Raw genomic sequence first — 18647 nt, 5'->3', positions numbered from 1 at the left:
CTGAGCAATGGCTGAGTCCTCACCCTTTGATGTGGGTGTATTTGCTGCAAGAAAAGTCACAGTAAAAGTTTGAGAAAAAACTTTTCCGGGACAGCCACACTGAAACAGGTCCTTTCAAGTAGAAGAGGTGAGAACTGAACTTCCCAGATATGGTGCTCATGACAGGTTGACTGAAGCTGATGTCATTAAGCAACTCGGTGAACACACACACCACACCACCAAGATGAAGTGAACGGTGCATTTTCTGAGAAGGACAGAAGACAAAAACCAGCCACCAGAGCGCGCCACCGAGACACAGAAAAGAATGCAGACCCAGGAGAGGAATCCCAAAAGTAGATGCTAGTCACTGAGCCTGAGTTCAGTCAAGTAGATTATACAGAGCTGGGGAAAATATGACCTCACGTGGAGTCGCAACATGCTGCAAGAATTGAGGAAGAGTCGAAGCATAGTTCATTTCTGAAACAGTTCGGAGAGAGAAGCAGCAGCTGATTGTCACGCTAACCATCATCAATGCCAGTTTATTCTTTTCAGCCAGCACCATTACCACTACCACCAGCGTTATCTACATCATGCCACTTTACAAAATGCCACAGAGAAGGCAGAGTACAGCCCAGGGACTGTTACGGAGAGTCAACCCACCATAATTAAGTCAGCTGTCTTCCCACCACAAAAGCATTTATTCACACCATGCTGCTGCTGTGTTAAATCCCTCATATTAGAAATCCATAGCCACTTTCAACAGGAAGTAGAAGTTATATTCTTATATATGATATATGTTTCTTAGGTGTTTCATCTTACCATTAAACATGGGCTGGGTTGTGTGCATCAGCACCCTGAGCAGCGAGGAGGAGGTGAATGATTTATAGACCGACTCAGCCAGCGTGTTGCTGGCGGTTGCCGCCCTTGCCGTGATCCAGAGGGAGGAGGGGCTGGAGGGAACTGAGGTGATGCTTTCTGGTGGAGGTCTGTTCACAGGGGCATCGCTGTCTTTAGAGGACAGCGGGGAAACTTTGTCCACTTCATTACCTGTGAGACAGAATGTACACAGTGACACGACGCAACATGCAACGTGATCTGATGGGACACCTGTTGAGCCACAGCACGACATGGTGTGGTATGATGATCTGACATCATCGTCATGATGTAATGTAGGAAGTCGTGTGATGTAGTGACACATTGCATCATGTGATACATTATATTAATGAAGTCATGAAGTTTTATTATTATATATAAATTTGATTAAATAGGTTTCAACTTAAAATTAAGATATGAAGGGTCAACACATAATCTAATCATATATATAATATAATCTAAACATGTCAGTGCTGGCGTTAATTTAAGCAGAATCCTGGTAAGCGTCCAGTGAAAGAAACATCTTCTGGTACCTATTCAAATATTTATGAGCTTAAATTCCTTCCTGGCACAGCATGAAGAGCAGCAGCAGCAGAACCAGCCCAAGATGTTTTTGGTAAACAAGAGCGCAGACGAAAGAAAAAGCTCCCCCGAACAGATCTGACCTGGCAACACAGTGGCGGCGGCAGGCACCGTCGCGGCAAACGTGGTGGTTTCGAGCGGAGCGTTGCTGCCTGTGTCTTCATAGAAGACGTCTGTGACTTGGATGTCCTCCACGGGAGGGGTGTAGAGGTCTGACCGGGGAGAAGGGAAGCCGCTTTCATCGCTTTGGTCTGGATCCATTGGCTGCAAGTAGAAGAGGCACAGAAAGAGCGGGTTTCCTGAATGAGGAAACTTCCAGTATTACATTTAATCAGCCTTCAGGATGAAGGAAATATTGTTTTGTTTTGTGAACTACCTCGTGTGGCAACACTGACAACGAGGCTTCTTCTGTGATCTGTCGGCGTATCGTCGGCGGGGCGGTTGTCCGAGCAACTGGAAACAGGAAGCCTGGCTGCTCAGTTAAGTCATTTACCCATATTGCACTATTGCTGTCAAAACCTGCTTTGGTGGGTGGCCTTTGTGTCAGGATGCTCCGGTCCTCGTCAATCCAGTTCTGATCCATTTCCTCTGGCTTGGACCTGTCGCGGCTCTCCGGTTTCTTCTTCGCACTCTGGCTGAGTCGTGTTTTCTGTAGAACGGCAGAGTCAGAGGGAGTCTTTGGGGTTGAACGGGTGCTGACCTGGACCGGGGGGTTCTGGTTTGCTTGGGTCTGGCTTCCGGGTTGGTTCTGGTAAACTCTGGTCTGCTCAACTGGGACCTCCTCCACGGGGCTGTGGTCCTCGGAAGACAAATCCACCTGATTCTGGTTCTCTGGTGTCTCCCATCTGGCTTTGGATGAGACCTACCGCAGAGGAAAAAACGCCACTGAGTCACAACATGTTTGGTCATACGCTGCATATGATTACACAACATCACAAACAAAAACATGGAAGGATTTTAATGCTAACACTGCTTCCTGCTACAGTGCGGTTGTTCTGTCTTCTTCAACATGCACATGAACTGATAATGAGACATAATGTAATCTCCATTAATGCAGTGTGGAGGAGCACAGGCTGTGCTGCTTCTCTCAGGGAGAAAAACATGGTAGCATTACAGGCTTATTTCAGTTTTTTTAATCTCTCCTAAACATGCTGGAAAGTCCATTATAACCTTTTGTACGGCTCTCCAAACACTCAACTACAAGCCTCTACTGACATAATTACAATTATTTGCATAATAATTGCATTCACTGACACGACTGAATGCAGGGAAAACTTCCTCACTGCAAAACAATTCAGCAAAATGAATGCCAGCGTGCGGAGTGATGTCAGGTCCTACCTCCCTGTTGCCCTGTTTTGTGACGGCGTCAGAATCTGAATCACTTTCTGCAGAGGGAAGAAAGAAAGGCTGTTAATTGCAGATGAGTTGTAAACTATGAGCTCTTATTTTGTCGAAGTTGTGCGTGTTTGTACCGGGGTCTTCTAACGGCATGTCCACGATAATCTGGTCGCTCCATCGTCCTCTGAGACCGTTGGTGCAAACGGCAACCACCTGAACTACGTAGCTGCTGTTGGCCAGCAGGCTGGGGATGATGGCACCCTGCAAAGTTACATTGTTAACTATATTAAATGCATAAGAAAAACAAATAATGCACTTGCACGTATAATGTAGGTCTGTAAACACGGTGGGGTTTAGGTTTCATTTGTGTTGTACTATGTCAGTCTGAATATTGACCGCTCCTCTACAAACAAGCAAAGGATTGAATACACATACACCAATATTGCTGGTCACAACAAGGCATGCTCAGTGAGCTGTTAAGAGGCCAAGATTGATCGTTACCATCGATCAGCCGATCACTTTGATTAATCCCAACAGCAGTTGTAACGTGACCGTGACAGATAGAGTGAGAGCGGCCGACAGAATTCTTACAACTGATTTTCTAGTGTCTTGAATGACTGTAATTTCAGCGCCTTATCCATTTAGAAGTCAGATGTATGTAATGATGTGAGGAGATTCTTTCGTACCACATCCTGGTCTCCATCAGTCCTGTACTCCTGCTTGCTCTGGTCTTGGCCCTGCAGCCTCTGGTAGGTGACGGTGTACCAGTCAATGGTGGTGTCATAAACCACGCGGGGACGCTCCCATGTCACCACGATGGTCGTGTCGTTCTGGGCGTCAGCCTGAACGTTTTCCGGCTCTGAGCTGCAGGCTACAGACAGCAAAAAGAGATAGAAAGTGAGCAAGATTTGGTAAAAATGGAAGATATTCATGAGTGCGGATGTAGCAGAAAATGCAATAAAAAGCCTGAAAGACAGAGATGAAAAGGCAGGAAAGGTATAACTGGACATCTAAACATGAACCGCACAGTGCAACGTCTCACATCGAGTTCAGTGTTGCTGGAGGTAACTTGATGTTAATCAACTGTGCCGAAAATGGAACAAAATCAGAAATACATTTTAAACAGCTCAGTTCAGGAGGTGAGCGAGGCAATGAGTGGGAGGTGTACGTGCATGTGTGTGCGGCTGCATGAATTTGTTACAGGCAAAAAGACCCTTTTCTGAATTTCTGAATACTTTATTTCAATTTCAAAAAGAGCTGCAAAATAAATTGCCTGCGCTGAGAGCAGCCGAGGCACCCAACTACAAAGTCAAGCTCCCTGGCAACTCAAAAGACCTGCTTCACTTGAGGGTCGACTTTATGAAGATGGAGAGCGCCGTGAATTATATCTTTTGATGATCATGACTCGGCTGACCTTGGAGGACAGAGTTACAGCTGCAGAGGAAGCCGAGGACGGGCGATATTTTCAGTCATGGCAACAAAATAAGACTAATAATCTAATATTTATATTGATCCCTGAGGGGGGATTTGGTCCAAAATTTGGTGAAGATCAGCCAAAGGATTTAAAGCTTTAGAGCAGTGGAGACTCTGGGTTTAAGTCTTTAGAGCCTAATAAGGAAGAATTTTTAATGTACAAAATTATAACATGCTGGATCTGCTGGGAGTCAATAGCACGTTGATCAATACAGCCTCTCCGCCAACACTCTGCCAGTCCAAACTCACTTTCTGGCTTCATTCAGAAGTGATGGCACATGACTTTTCAGCTCCATCAGCTAAAAAGCACAGCGTCAAATTAAGCTCAGTGGGATGGCGATGTAAAAAAAAAAAAAAAAGGGAGCCCAAAACAGTAATCAGGAAAAAAAATGACAGAGGAAAGTTGTAGCCAAAGCTGCAGTCATGTAGCACAGCTCTCTGTTCTCCACCTAGCAAGCTGCTGGATGGCCTACGGGCACTGAGCCCACTCCCATGTCAAAACAAGCTCAGCGCAGAGAGCGAGAAGACTGAAAGAAAAACAGAAATGAGAACTCAGAGCAGAGGTGGAGAAGACGGCGAAAAGGGTCAGAGAATGGAAATCAGTTCTTTCATCTAATCCAAAAGATATTCGGCAGCAAAGTCTCTGATTTGAGCAGCTGGAACCAGAAAAGCATTTTTCAGCTATCTTTGCTTCAAAATATAACTGAGGCACTTGAAAATAAGAGTCATTTTTCTGACATGTATCAACTAACTGCTTCAGCTCTTTATTCTTCATGCTTGTGGTTTTATGTTCATACTTATATTAAATATTCAGCTAATTTCAATGCTTTTTTCCCTTTAAATTTCACTGAACTTCATTTTACTTGATAAAAAAAATCATCATTCTCAAGCCAAAAAAAAACTTTACATGGTGATATATTATTGCTAAAGAGTCTTGCTTGTGTCAAAATGAGCCTGGTTGATGTGGTTGATGAGGACAGATCTTGGGGTTTAGCTGAAAAAGACTTAATGAATAGATTGATGGAAGAACCTAAATATCATTTTAAGACAATTTGTTTTAAAAACTGACTAAACTTGGTGAAATGGAAACACAATAGGAAGTATATAGCTATGTTTGTCAGTTCACAAGATGAACAGAAGAGTAGAAATAAAAGCTACTGAAACAAACAAGCGTCAAGCTTTTGGTTGCGGCGTGCGGTGACGTACTGGGTGTGAGCACGTCCTCCACTCCTGTGTACGACGCAAACACCTGACCCATGAACTGCTGCTGCTCCCTGAAGTTGTTCTGCAGGTAATCCGTCAGCATCACATATCCGGCCTGCTCCATCGTCATCACCTCGCAAAACACCTCCAGCTGAGAGCGGAGACAGGAGACAGAGAGGGTGGGTGAACAGGGAGGAAGTGGCCGCTGGAACAGAGAAACTAAACATGCGTCCGTTGCATCTTCCCCGTTTCTGTGCAGTTGCTAAAATAAAGCCAACGCTGCTTCCTGGGAGTGTGTGTTTGTTTAAGAGGTTTGTGTTGGTGCCAGGCGGAGGCAGAGAGACGGTGCTGCTCTATTTTTGGTTCGCAACAATGTGCCCATGTCATGCCTTGCCACCCCTGTTTCAATCACGCGAACACAGACAAACCCCAGCTCACAAACACACACATATTTATGCACATAGAGCGCGCGTACACAATCGCTTTCATGACCTCATTCTCTCCATTATTCTGTTACATAATTGATAATTATTACACAGATGATTTCATCCAAAGCCTTCGCTCCTCGGAGGTCCTTAAAGGTCGTCAGTCTGGATGGGAGCTGCAGTAACATTACAGTGGCAGCTCGTGTTGTTGTTGCTTGACAGGCTTTTTCTTACCAGATGCCAAGACAAAAACCCTGCTCTGTAAGCTCCCATTTTGACTAAACCTGTCACACTGCATCACTTGAATGTAGCGTTTTTTGGTTGTATTTGTGCACAGATGTCAAAGACGGCTGACCTGAAACCAGCCACTGCAGGCAGCTGATGTTGACTTTACAGAAACTTGAAAAATGTCATCTTTCTAAAATCAAAGTAGGTTGATTTTTCTGACTTTTACTGATCTAAACTTTTCTTTTTTAATTATTCTGACACTACACGACTCTGACTGGATGCATATAATATTAAGAACTGACCTTTTGCATCATTACACTTTCATCTGACACAATGCTGCATCAATTTAGTGATTAAAGCCGCTGGAAGGGATTTGAAAAGAAGCTTTCTTCACAACAGTCAGCTGTGCTGGAGGATGATGCTGATGCTTTCGAGTGCATTCAGGTTAAAATACTGGATGTGGATGCGCATTAAAACATCAGTCTATGTGTTGAGATACTGAAAAAGAAATGAGCATTCGTTATTTGTGTGACCTGACCTGTATTTCTGACATGGCCACTGTTTGCTTAAAGACGATCCATTCCACCGTCTCAGAGCAGGGGGGTGCAGTTAGTGAGCCGTTGTAGATGTAATATTTATCTGTGTTATTGGGCAGCAGGGACCTCAAGGTGAAAGCTTCCATCGACCCGCTCTTACCTGGCAGAGAAAAAAAAAAGTCCCATCAGTAACAAAATGTCACAACAAGTGACAGCGATGGCGCAGAGGCAGTGCGTGGAAGCCACCTACCAAACCTGCTGACAGTGTCGACGGCCTCTACGACAGGAGTGAAGTTCTCGTTTTCTTCTTGGCTGATCTGTGGAAAAGAACTTGAGCTTTCACAGACTGGCAAAAAATATACCCTTTTGGGGCGCAAATCAACAGGTCGACCTACTTCAAAGAGCACGGCCAAGGCGGCGATCCTCCCTCCTTCCTTGATAGCATCATCCAGACTGTGGAAGTCATCTGGATCATAACAGTAGATCTGCATCTGAACGAGAAACGGGTAGGTTAGCTGAGCTCAGGCTTCGCTGGCAGTCAAAATGTGTGATGTGATGGATAGAAGAACCGATGCTGTGTATTTCTGTACCTCCAGAGGATATTTCATCCCATTCAGGCTGTGTTCAGACCCATCTGACGTTGCGTTGCAGCGCCCCCAGTGGAAGGTGATTCGACCAACACGGAACCTGGAGCTCAGCCCTCCTCCGCTCACAAAGAACTCCCCTTCCACACTGATGGCCACTAAAACACACACATGCACTCAAGCTTAACCTTAATGTAAACCACCCTGCTGTTACAGAGCAACAATGAGACCCTAAAACTAATTTACACGTACATTAAGATGCAGTTAGTTCACGTTTTAAGAACTAGACTAACAGAGTCAAACTTTTCCTACAACAAGCTTAATCAGGCGTATGTTTGAGGGCTCTGCTTGACTGACAAGGCTCTCAGTCCCCAATACTCAGCTGTGACAGTTGCTGCTCGGCCACCAGACTAAAGCTTTGTCCAAATTTGGATCTTCTGGCTCTCAGCAACTGCCAACCTGCTGTTTTTTTCCATGGTGAAAAGGACACAACAGTTTCTGGCTGCAACAACTTGAATATTTTAATGTGTATATGCATTAAATGTGGCCACTGTCGTCCCTTAGCAATGTATTCTGGCCTTCGACATTTGTCAGCTCAGTGATAATTAACATAAACAATACTTACCTACATCGACTGATTATTTTGGATACTTGGAAGCAGCTGAACCAAGCTCTAAACATAACATTTGCATATTATTACCATATAAAGGCAATAAGAAGGCTATGTAAGGAAAAAAACAGAATCAGATTCACTGTCTTTTTAGCTCTGTTTTGTCTCCACCAACTCCTCCAATATTTGGCTCTTGAGCTCCCCAATGTATACCAGCTTTACCTCTTTATAGTCACCACTGGGAGACACCTGCAAATTTCAAGTGAGCAACCTTTTATAAGAAATCTCTGAGGCTCTTTGTTGAATATAACATTGTGTTTAGTGAGACTGTGGAGGCCATATGTTTCTCTCATGAAATCATGACAGCTACGCAATATCTGCTTTAATATGCAATTTCCTCTCTGACTTCACGGAGAATAAAATGATTAATTTAGGACCATTAATGTATAGAAAGCACACACACGCAAACACACAGTCCGGGCTGTGTTGCAAAGATGGTGAAGATAGCTCAGACAGCTTTCATTTGTTTATCAGGCCAGACATCTTTCCTCTGACTGTCTCCTCACGTCGTCCTCATTTCTCCCCTCTCCTATATACATCTTCTCCTCTTGCTCTTTTGTCGCCTCTTTTCTGCCACTCAGTTTCATCTCTGCCTCTTGACATCGATCTTCCTTCTTTCTCCACATGATCTCTCGGTACTGCCGTCCCTCCGGTTGCCTCTCTCTCAATTACTCGGTCTGTCCCTCCTTCGCTCTCATTATCTGACTCTCCTTTAAATCCTCGCTGCTTCTGTCTCTCATTAACCTCGGAGTTGTGAATCATTTTCTCTCTGCGTCTGGAAAGTTAAGCTTCTTTCCACATCTAGGGATTCGCATGTCATGTTTTACAGCTCCGGAGTAATGTCGAAATCATTTCCATAGATTGAATCTACTGCATACTGTCTCTTCTTCCTCTGGTTGCTGCTTCAATATGCGCTTGTCTGGGGTTGAAAGGAAACAGAAAAACCCTACATGTCACTCATCTTTCAAAGAAACAGCTTGTGGTTTTGATTTCCTGCACGATGGCATCGCAAACATGGCTTCCACAGTTACACATGTGTAAGAAAGTTACACTTGGGAAAAGCTTTTGATCATTGCCAGATTATGCATGGGATTCCTATGGATTTATTTCTCAAATAAGCAAACCAGGTCTGCAGGAGAGGTAGACAAAGAGGAGTGGAAGTACATCAACATACCAGTCTTCCCATTGTTGTGGACGGTGCTGGACTCTGCCGTCAGTCTGTCCCAGCCGTCCAGCTGCAGATTCTGGTACTGCAGCCTGACTTGGGTAAACGTCTCGTCGATGTCCACAGGAGACTGCCTGGCGCTGTTACAGGATGGGTACTTCTTACCCCAGTTGCGCTGGTTCAGGGTGCCTGCATGTGAGAGCGGCAGATAAATGAAGACACAATGTTCAAGGACTGATCTGAAAATGTCAAACTCCCTGAAAGCTCGTTATGAAATCCCCTCGCTGCTTCGTGACAAAAAGCAATCGAGCAGATTTCCCTCCAAATGTAAAATTCGGCGACGGATATTCAAACACAGAGAGCCAGCCAATTACCCAGGTGCCTCAAAATGGCTTCAGTGCAGCCATGAATTTATGGATGTCGAGACCATTCACATTGAATTTATCTGTACAATACATTTAGAGAAGTGGGTTTCGGTGCACAGACAGTACAGCAAGTGTTAAAAGAGTGCAGCTCTAATGATGGCAGATGGTCAAACTGTAGGTGAAACATTACTGGTTGGCCTCAGGTCACACTTTAGTCCAGCACTATAGTGTGTGTGTGTACTGTTAATGCATTAGTGCATGCCTTGTACATTTCTCCTGTGAATTGTGTGTGTTGCACAGCATGAATTCTGTTTACACTTATTGATATGGTGTGGCTGTGTGTGGGTGCCTATTTGTGTGTTTTGAACAAGGCTTTTCACATGAATAATGTAAGAGAATATGAACAGCATCAGGACAAGGCAGGAAAATTTGCAGTAACACGCAGCACAAAAACCCCCAATCAAAACAGCAGAGAGGGAAGAGCAAAGGGGACGGTCTTCTATTTCAGTGCTCATCAGATTTTTTTTTTTTTTTTTATGAGCACATATGAATTTACAATTTCATCTTGACTGCATGTCACAGTATCTACTGACATCATGTGTGTATGCTAATTTATTCTGAATTTTTGGGAGCACGTCGTGTATGTACAGTACTTTCACGTTTGCTGACATGCGTGTTAAATATTAATTCACGTGTCCGAGTTACCTGCGTACACACTGCTGTGTGTATCTGTTTGCAAGCATGAGCAGCTTCTTGTCTTTGCATGAGTGAATGTGTTAATTTACTGCGCACGCACTCATCCGCTCTTAACATTCAGCCATTTCCTCCGGGCACAGTCAGGGAAATCTCACAGTCCTTACTGCATTTATTATGCTGACTAAAATTTCTGAGTTAAAGACGCAGCGGACAACATTGGAACACTGAAAAAATATGTAACGCAAAAAAAAGCTCATTGCTCAATATTTGAAGAAGCAGTTATTACATATCGTCAAAGAAAATCACAGTTTTTATGAGTTACAGGAGGGCGAGTTTCTTATCTACTCTATCTGTGCAGAGCAAAGACTTACTGGATAATGGAAATGCATCATTGGACACTTCTTATCCAGTGCTTTGTTTGGTGTGTGCGTGTGTGTCTGTGTGTGTGTAACTAAAGTCCCAGTAAAGACAATGGGTATAATGAGGTCAGAGCAGATGGTTTAACTGTAACTGGTCACACATGACTTAACAGGTATTGGCTTTACATTCCTTGTTGCGTGGGTTTTGTGTGTGTGTGTGTGTGTGTGTGTGTGTGTGTGTGTGTGTGTGTGTGTGTGTGTTTGTCAGAGAGAGAGAGAGGGATATTGTTTAACCCAAGTTCAACTAAATCAATTTCATCTTTGCTGTATTTCTGCCTGGTTTGTCAGCCACAGTTGAACCTGTGGAAACAGACTGAGGATAATGGCAAAAATGTCTTCTAAGTTCACCGGTTCAGCAACATCCAGCCGTATTTTATTTACAGCCGTTGTTTACTCGTCAAATACACAGCGTCTCAGAGTAACAGTTGTCTACTATCCTCCTGTAACACTTCGGCTTCTGGACACAACTGGAGTGACTGTTTGTGTGATGAGAAATAAAATGACATAGCAGTCACAGAACAGTGTTAGGGCCATGTTTCCTGCAGCCTCCTCGATAACACTGAGCACACCTGTCAGCCGTCAGTGCTGCATCATTACAAGCATTAGAATGTATTCACACTGCTATTAAAGATGTTTGATTTTGTAGGAACGGCAAAATGAGAAATGTGTTTCTCACATACAGCAGTGCACTTTGTTGCCCAGAGTTAGATAAGAGGATTGATGCCTTTCAACATGTCACACTGAAGGTGGAGGTGCAGGTGCATTGAGTGGTCTGGAACCAGGACTTAGAGGAAACAGCTCGCTGTAACTCAAATCAGCTATTTCCCTGACTTTATGCTAAGATAAGCTAAGTGACTTGTATAACTGAGCATCTCGAGTTCTGTACATGTGTGCATCACTGTGCTGAGGAAAATACAGGGCTTTGTCAGCGTGTCAGTGACCACATATGGCCCCTGCAGCCGCATCCGTCAGCATCTGTCTGTCTCACACACACACAGAGTTACTCTTCTGACATAATGCTACCATGGCAACAAGTAGCTGACAGGTTGGAGAAAGGCATTAAAAAAAAAAATCCCCTGAAGCTAGACTTTCCTGTCTTCATTTAAATCCATAAACACACACATGCACGCACACCCACTCGCGTTCAGTCAAGAAGTAAAATTTAGATGATTAAATATGGAAATTACATTTCATATCTCTGAGTTCCACCTGCTTTTTCTCAGTAGTCCCAGAATAAAGTGGGCTGATCCTGCCAGAGTTCCTATTGTTGTCAAATCCATATGGGAGACTTTTAAAGCAGAAAGTCTGCAATTCTGCAAAGAAATTACAGAAGAATCAGTGTTTTTCCCTTTTCCCGCTCCCTCCATCTCTCTCTTAAAACAATCTTAAATACTATCACAAATGATAAAATGCAGATTTCAGGTTCCATAGAAAGAACTGGAAGACATTTGCTCAGCATCGGCATTCCTATGCTCACTAAATTTATGCTCATTTTTAAAATATTCAAGTATCCAATTTATTTTAACATGTACATATCATTCATTTTGAAAGCTGCAATGTTGCAAAAGATGGGAGAAAAAGAGTAAAGATGTCTGAAAACTCTGCTTCCCAGCAGCTCAAAGTGCAGTCAGCTGTTAAAGTGGTCAAGGCAGAAACCATTTACACCTGATGCGGCTGCTGCTGCTCTTTTTACCCCGACGCCCCAATCATTTCGGCTCACCCCTCACTCTCGAGGGAGGAGAGGTGAGACGAGAGAGGAGAGGACAAAGAGGAGAGGGGAGATATAGCAGCACAGGACACAAAGGTAAGAGTGCAAAGAGGAGCAGAGAGGAGGTTAGACAGGAAAGACTGAGGAGAACAACAACAAAAAGAGGAGGTATAGGGGAGAAGAGGTGGAGGACAGGAAGGAGGAGAGGAAGGACACATGTGCATGTACTGTCTGCCTGCCTATGCTTACACCAATTAAGATCCTCTGGAGAAAAAGACACACATACATACAGATATATATATACACACAGAGCTGATTTCACCCTCTGTGAAAAGGTTCTGCACTGCTGAGCGAGCTAACTGTTCAGACAACATGCAGGATTATCAAATTGAATAATGTAGGGCTTGACTTTTGGGGGGACTGTCGGCTCCTGTTCGCATCACTGCTGGCAAAAATAGCTGAATATGTATCAAATATTGAAAGCAAAAAACGGCTGCTGGTTTAGTCTCACCCACGATGGTGCTTTTGAATCTCCATCATTGTCATGCTGGAAGGATAAAAGCACATGCAGTTGAAGTGTTTAACCTCTTGCGACACACAGTGGGCTCCAATCAAGACCTGAAAGCTTCTGGATGTAGTATGTTGTGGATGTGGGCACATTAGTTTAGGACTACTGATTTTGTCCATTGTTCATTCATCTGTTGATTGTTTTTCAATTAACTGATTAGCATATCACATAAACAAGGCCATAAAACCACATCACCCAACATTTTAGTAGGTAGAACCAATGAATAAATGATCTTTTTCTTAATAAATGACAAATCAATTAATCAACATATCATTACAGCACTGATTAGGTTAATTATTGTAAACACAGAGAAGGAAGCCTCGAGCAGCCTCTATAATAGACAGTTCAGTTCAGAGCAGACATACTGACACACGACAGCAGGAAAAGAACAGGTGTAATTAGTAATCCACTTCATTGTCCCTCTGACAGGGCTCTGGTATTGTGTCGGCCGGCTCAGTGGTACAGCTACTGGTGCACCCAAATGAATGGAGCCATTGTTAATGTTATTAATAACCTGTGTTTTTCCTGCTAAGTCAAACTGTCTGCTGTGAGAAAGGTCTTTTGTGAGTCACCTGGGCACATTTGGACAGACCATTGTGACCTGCAATGCAAGGGTCACGTGACCAAGAGGGCGCTCTCGGCCACTTTTCTGTATCATAGCTTAGCTTGTTACTTGTGCTGTAACTCTATTATCAATTTCCCCTCAGATTCTTTAGTGTGTGGGTCTGTTGCAGAGCAAAAGACTTCCACCAACACTGTATGGAGAAATTTCAGATTTAAAAAAACTGTAAGAAAAAGACAACAAACATCTTTTCCAATAATTACTCTCTACTGAAACGCAGCATTGTTTAGCCCACAGCCAGTTTGGGCAATGAAATTTCCCTGTACAAGAGTAATACTCATAACAGCTCACACAGCCAATAGTGGGTGGTTAGCAGTTAACATGCTAGCAGTTCAGCTTGCTAGAGGCAGTGCTAGCTTCTGGCTCTCGTTTTCCAAACCCGCTTTTGACAAAACCGTGCCCACTTTGGTCTGACGAAGCCTTGAAGGCTATGTTCCCATTAAATCCCTTCAGTTGTTGTCTCGCCAACGCTGCCTAGTAAATTCTTGTCTCATTTGTGGTCTGATAAACAGTAAATTCATAAATTTATAGTCAGAACCTAATCCCATTACTCGGCACTAGGCACCCTCTGAACACACAGTTAGGAAACAGCATGCTAGCTTGCATGCTATTTAGCTAATTCTTGTCTCATTTGTGGTCTGATAAACAGTAAATTAGCCAAATTCAGTGGACCTAAGTGGGTCAGAAAAAAAAAAAAAGATGGGCCCTGAGGCCCATCATATGTCAGATGTCATAGTGGTTCCTGAAGAGCTTCCTGGTCAGATTTGGAAGGAAAGCCTTCAGAGTTTCAGGTGATTGCAGATGATAGAATGAGTACAAGGCTGATTGAAAAATCACTTTCGAGTGAAGGGGGGGGGCGATGGGAAGCTACAAAGCTTATGATGAAAACACCAAAATTACACTGGTATGAGCTACAGCTTGTTTCTTAGCACAAAAAAAATAAATCTCCCTATTCTCTGAAACCAATTCAATGGTGGATTTACTATTAGAGAGCAATTGTTCTGTCATAGCTGGTGTCATGCGTTTCAATCAGTTTCTCAGTGTGCAGTGAAACTCTGATTATAACGCAGCAGACGCCCGAGCAGAGAAATAAGAACTGTTCCTTTGTGTGAAAGGAGACTTCAGTCATTTTTATTCTGCAGAATCAATGTCTATGAATGCATTCATGGGTGCGCGCGCACACAATGAAAAAAAAGGACTCGGCCTGAGGCTGACAAGATCTAAGCTATTAAATGAATCTATTATGAATGGCAGAGAAAGGACTACACACACACACACACACACACACACACACACACACACACACACACACACACACACACACACACACACACACACACACACACACACACACACACACACACACACACACACACACACACACACACACACACACACACACACACACACACACACACACACACACACACATCACTCATCCAGTGAGATCCACTATGTTAATGATGGACTGTCACACACATCAGCAGCCAGCGTATCTGACAATCAGACCTGTCAGCTTATTCGAGAAGAAAAGAAGGCTGTGAATCAGAGTACCCGTATGCTCTTCAAGTGATCTCTGCTCCGTCTAGACGTGTGAGTATGAAAAAGTGTCTGGAGCGAGAGGCGGCCTGGAGAAGGCTCTCTGTGCGGAGTTACTTAGTTAAATATTAAACAATGGCAGACTGGCTCTCTGAACAGATTTACCGTATAGCTGAACGTATACAGTCAAAATAAAGTGGCACAAAAGTTACTTAAAGAAAAGAACTATGCTCCTTCGGCTCCATCCTCTGATGTTTACATTAACCAATGAGGTTGCTCCTGCCTATGAGGAAATGTTTGTATAATTTACAGCCCAATCTGCCCACCTGTGACTGTCAAGGAAAGCAGATTAGACTGGCCAGGTTGGTAAACAGGAGCGTGCTGTGTGACTATTGGTTCTGGAGTCATCCCAGTTCACAGTTAGCTCTCACTGCTGTGTGAACCCATTAACCCAGTTACATAGTGGTGCAAGCGAGGAGCAAGGAAGGAAAATGGGTGACAGAGAGTGTGTGCTTTTCAAATAAAAGAACACACATACATACACAACTCTGCATCATTACCTCATGTCTCCCACAAGGCTCCAGAAGCAGCCACACAGACAACTGAGCAACAACTGGAGCAGAAGAGAAGCCAGCCTGAAGTATTTGGTGACTAAGAGAGCAGTTGAGAACATGGTGGTGGTGACCACACACATGTCTACAGAAAAAGAGACAAGAGACGCACAAGACGGATGGAAGAAAAAACACAACCCAGCGGTTTCCTGGTTGAGAGATATTTAGAAAGCTGGCATCAAAGCTTCAGAGTTCTCCTTTCGTCACACTGGGAGAGCCTCGACAACAGCTTTTAGACCCTCGTGGGATTAAAACCGTCTGATTAAAATTGTACATACAACAATAAACTGAAGAGGCCCCTTGGATTAGAGGCTAAAACGTCTTAAAGTTTTTACAATCAAGTCCAGTTGGCACAGATTCAAGCATCCTTGGATGGCCGTGACCTGGATGACTGAGAGTCTTCACAGAAACAATTAAAAAAAACAACTCCTCAATCCTGAATGGATTCAAATCAGTTTAGGTTAAGGGCTTCCAACAAATAACCAGTGATAAACTCGACAATAATTATGCAATCATACCCACAAATCACACCCAGCAGGTAGCTTTTTTCCTAAAAACAGCTGCCAGCTGTAAAGATGCAGGCAGTGGACCCTAAAACCAAGCAAAACCAAAATGCTCTGTAGAGCTGCATGACTGTCAAATGTGCACAAAGCCTGGCACGTTTAGTCACATCTCTAAAATGAGGTTATTTACTCACTTTATTCTATCGCATTTTAATCACATCTCAAACTGCATGAATGTGTCAGAATATATGTGACAAACCTTGTTACCACATGCAAAGACAGTGTTTGTTGTCAGACCTTTTGTCACAAAGATGACAGACAGACAGCTACAATATCTTGAAATGGTTCTTTTGATGATAACTTTTCATCATTTTTAAAAACACTGCTGACAGTTACACTTAATGTTTACACACCAGTGAAGGAATCAATGTAAGAATGCATAGCGTTCACACCTGTACACTGATCCATTAGCATTTTAGGATTGCCATGATTAGCGTACATTTTACATCAAGAATTCATCTGGGGATTAATTAGATGGATCTATCACACAGCCCCTCATGCTGCCTGTGTAGTCTAGTCCTAATGATTCTGCTGTACTAATGAAGGGTCCACACATGATTTTTTTCTTGGAAACTATTGCACTATTCAACCAAGAGTGTGATCTGACTCTAAACGCCAACATCCAAATCATTTGGTGCCTGCCACAGTCCAGTTCTCCTCCAATCAAATAGCTCAGAACATAAAGAAATGGTTTGAACTGATGTGGACGGGCAGAACATGTATTCATGTTTAAAATCTGTACGTGTGAACGTTCCCCAGACAAAGCACCAGGGGAGGACTTAAGCCTGCTTCGCCCCTGGGTAAAACCTAGCTGGATCAAGAAGAGAGAGGAGACACACAGAAGGAAGAAGAGACATAAATACAGAGGTGCAGAAAAGAGACAACGGACAAAAAGAAGTCAATCAGTAACCAATTTAACACTTTGATTCTGTGACATTCTTTTCATCTCTCTTACATCTGAGTCCTCTTAGCTGCTGCTTCAATGATAAACAATAAAACGTCATCTTATCTAATTGTATGCTAATCTTATACGATATTTCAATGGCTTATAATTCCGTTTCAATGCAATTTAAAAAAGAAGCAGTATCAGTCTCACAACAGTATTCCTGTAAGGACTTGTAGTTTTGTTGTGATATTTTGAACAGTATCCTTTGAAAAATGTATTGCGTCCCATTGCATTTGCCTGGAAGACGAAACTCCGGTTTGTCACAAACACAAACGCATGCACACATACACACACAGCAGATGGGGCCCTGGGGGTGTCTTCCAGGCAGAAACATCCCGGGGACCCCCTGGAGACAAAGCAGAGAGTAACGATGAGGACAACATGGAGGACGAGGAGCAGGGATTCCTTCACACACGAACATGCATGGTGTACCTGCAGGCTTCATGTTAATACTGTTAAATACTGAACACCAAGCTTCTGAGATTTCAATTTAGACAGAGATGAAAACCAAAAGCTGGCGCTGCTGTAAACCATAGAATCACTAACTGATCACATACATGATCTCTGCCTCAACTAGGGCTTATCAGCCGGTGTGAACATTCAGAGTGATGTGATGAATCTAATATGATTTACAATCTGCATGGAAAGCAAACTTTAAGATTTAGATTGTTTAATATCAAGATTTGATGAAACAACTCTGAATAATGTGAAAGGGGTTCCCGATGCCTGGATCAGACTACACGAATCTCGCCTGATTTTGAGACGATTTAGTCGTGGCCGACCAATTCCCAGCATCATGGCCGATCATGAACGACAATGAGGCGTCGACGTTTCCTTGAGGGAGTACCATGAAAAGACATGGCAGACAGCAAAAAAGACAAATGTTGGCGAGAAATAGCAGAAGCTCTTCATCAGCCCGGTGAGTAGCTGCTGTGCTGTCATAATATTATCACCGGTCCTAATTCCAGATCTCATGTTAAAGTAGTCTGATTAATGTGGCTAAGTCTGCTCCTTGTACAATAAATAACTATGGAAATAAAATCACTATATGTGAAACTCGTCCTTGTCCTAATTGTTATCCGGATGCTACCCAGAAGATGTAGAAATAATGACCGAATGGGCTGAAGTTTAAACCGAAGTTTCTGGTACACAAGACTGCGGCATCGCACACAACACTTCTGTCAGCTTGATTGACAGTTGCTTCACTCGCCTCGTTGATGTCTGAACTTGTGTGTGATGGTGAGATAAGACGTGCTGTGATTGGTCGGGGTCATACATGTAGTCTTGCTGGTCACCTGACCAAGACACGGCAAGAGTTTATGGCACTGTGATTGTTAGATCCGACACGGTGACCATCGTCAAAGACAAAAATAATCGTGTAGTCTGACCCAGGCATTAGCTGTACAGAGCAGTTTAGCATCTTTCAGCTCACTGTTTTGGTTTTACAGCGAACAACTTGGCTGATTTGGCTCACTGCCGTTAATTTGAAGAACAGCAGGCAGCCATTTTCAGCAACCTGTCCAGCGCTAAGCAGTAAGCAGACAGTCACTGCAA

The 18647-nt window shown here is 43.4% G+C and overlaps 1 protein-coding gene across 2 annotated transcripts in view; it reads right to left on the bottom strand.

Moving 5' to 3' along the window:
- Positions 1-18647, bottom strand: part of ptprz1b (protein tyrosine phosphatase receptor type Z1b) — a 51689-nt gene that overhangs the window by 10691 nt on the left and 22351 nt on the right. For both annotated transcript variants that reach the window (XM_070991873.1, XM_070991874.1), the window contains exons 3-14: positions 9066-9245; positions 7228-7379; positions 7033-7128; positions 6888-6954; positions 6640-6797; positions 5452-5599; positions 3459-3643; positions 2907-3033; positions 2773-2819; positions 1811-2296; positions 1518-1698; positions 799-1026 (exon numbers count right to left, since the gene is read on the bottom strand). In XM_070991873.1, the coding sequence (XP_070847974.1) occupies positions 799-1026; positions 1518-1698; positions 1811-2296; positions 2773-2819; positions 2907-3033; positions 3459-3643; positions 5452-5599; positions 6640-6797; positions 6888-6954; positions 7033-7128; positions 7228-7379; positions 9066-9245 (2055 nt within the window). The remainder of the gene's footprint in view (positions 1-798; positions 1027-1517; positions 1699-1810; positions 2297-2772; positions 2820-2906; positions 3034-3458; positions 3644-5451; positions 5600-6639; positions 6798-6887; positions 6955-7032; positions 7129-7227; positions 7380-9065; positions 9246-18647) is intronic.

Source organism: Chaetodon trifascialis, chromosome 22 (assembly GCF_039877785.1).
Source record: "Chaetodon trifascialis isolate fChaTrf1 chromosome 22, fChaTrf1.hap1, whole genome shotgun sequence".
Taxonomy (NCBI): domain Eukaryota; kingdom Metazoa; phylum Chordata; class Actinopteri; order Chaetodontiformes; family Chaetodontidae; genus Chaetodon; species Chaetodon trifascialis.
Note: the sequence above shows the minus strand (reverse complement) of the source record. Positions and strands in the feature narration are given on the sequence as shown.